General features: G+C 34.5%; 1 protein-coding gene across 1 annotated transcript in view; it reads left to right on the forward strand.

The window, feature by feature from the left end:
* Window positions 1-1,993, forward strand: part of LOC107748304 (vinculin-like) — a 38,989-nt gene that overhangs the window by 8,464 nt on the left and 28,532 nt on the right. Inside the window, exon 2 of the mRNA XM_016563051.1 lies at window positions 1,915-1,985. Within this exon, the coding sequence (XP_016418537.1) occupies window positions 1,915-1,985 (71 nt within the window). The remainder of the gene's footprint in view (window positions 1-1,914; window positions 1,986-1,993) is intronic.

The following is a 1,993-nucleotide window of genomic DNA, read 5'->3' on the forward strand; positions in this document are numbered from 1 at the left end:
ATTTATTTTAAGTTAAATTATTACAACTTTCTGTTTATTTGAAATTATTTTTTACATTTATTTTAATTAATTAATTTTTACAAATTTGAATTATTTTAAATTATTTTGGATTTATTTTAAGTTTATTTTAATTATTTACATTAATTACTTTAATTTATTTCAATTAATGAATGTTTTTGCTTTATGTCCTCAGTCTGTATTGTGAAGAACATTCTGGAACTTATGCAATAAATCTCTTTTTGTGTTCCTCAGAAAATATAGTGAAAGATTGAAAGGCAACACTTTCATTTTTGGGTGGACTATCCTTTTATAGCGGTGTAGGATTTGACTAAACCTGTTCTTACCTGTCTGATAGGAACGCTGTAACCTGACAGCAGCATTTGTGTGTGTGTGTGTGTGTGTGTGTGTGTGTGTGTGTGTGTTTGTGTTTGTGTTTGTGTGTGTGTGTTTTAAACACAAACGGCTGGTATGTGAGTGGTGTGAACTGCCAGGCACCTATCATCGTTTCTATTTTAGGAACATACTGCTCTCTTTTGTGAGGAAATGCAGACAGAGAGTGAGTGAAAAACAGAGAAATGTTCTCTGATCCAACGTCATACGATTCGTCTGAACATGAGGAACCGGAGTCTTATCTAGAGACCAGAATAACACAGAGATGTGAAACCGGACTTATTTCACATCCCATTGCAGAAATAAACTAGTAGACTTGAGTAGGCTACTGCAGGTATATGCTGAGAATGACAGGCCTGGTTATTTGCATCATGTTAAAATCACATCAGTGAGCTAATTTTGTGAGAAAACGGTTAAACGTGGCCTTGAGTTTCCTAAGCGAGACCATATTGTCAACCCGCAGATGCTGGAGACCAACCAAACATGAGGTCATGTGGATGACAGCAGACCTGCTCGTGTGATTAGTGTGATTATAACACTGACTCACAGACGTGGAAATGTTGAGATGACTCATTATGGTCATTATGGTCACGCTGGTCACGCCACCAATGAATCGAGAGCTGTTATTTTGTAATTGCTTGAGAGACTTAAATCAGTGTAATTATTGACTTGTTTATAAGATGACGTGTAGCTAAAGATACAGATTCACAACCGTTTAGTTGCAATAAATGTCCATTTTATTAAAATATCATTGCAAATGTGTGCATTGTGGGCAATATAAAGAAAAAATCAATGTAAACGTGTAGTAAGTTCTAACTGATATGCAGCTACTTTCATGACGGAAACGAATCATTGAATCTGAGCTGAATTGATTCACTTAAACTAGAAATGTTGAACTATTTTATTGAAAGAAATCGAGCTTACTAAGTTAAATTGATTATTTATTTATTTGCTTATTTATTTACTTATTTACATATTTATTTGCTTTTTTTATTTTCGTGCTTATTTATTATGAAAAAACATTTTGGAAACTATGCCATGTAGGCTATCTTGTTTTGTGTTGCACAGAAGAAATAAAGTCACACATTCTGGAAATTCAACTTACATTCTTGTGCGTTAAAATATTGTAATATCTGAAAAAGCAATGCGGCTGCTTACATGAACACCTCTGACACTGAGTGATGAAGGCAACGAATCGTTGAATCTGAGCTGACTCTCTTAAAGAAATATTTAACCGTTTTATTGAAATGAATCAAACTCACCAAGTTTAGCAAATGTATTTATTTATTTGCTTGCTTGTTTATTTATTATGAAAAACCTTCTGGAAATGATGCAATAAATTCCTTTTGTGTTGCACCGAAGAAATAAAGTCATATATTCTGGAAATTAAACTTATCATGCTCTTGTGCATTTCCGTTCAGATGAGCCTCACGTTTGAGAGTGTGGTGATGCTGTGTGTGTATAGTATGATTTATACATGTATTTACTGTGTGTTTTGTGTGTGTTTGTGTGTGTTCAATGCAGGTGGGCAAAGAGACGGTTCAGACCACCGAGGATGCCATCATGAGGAGAGACATGCCGCCTGCCTTTATAAAGTAAGACA

The sequence above is a fragment of the Sinocyclocheilus rhinocerous genome, unplaced genomic scaffold (genome assembly GCF_001515625.1).
Source record: "Sinocyclocheilus rhinocerous isolate Xijiao unplaced genomic scaffold, SAMN03320098_v1.1 scaffold522, whole genome shotgun sequence".
Lineage (NCBI taxonomy): Eukaryota > Metazoa > Chordata > Actinopteri > Cypriniformes > Cyprinidae > Sinocyclocheilus > Sinocyclocheilus rhinocerous.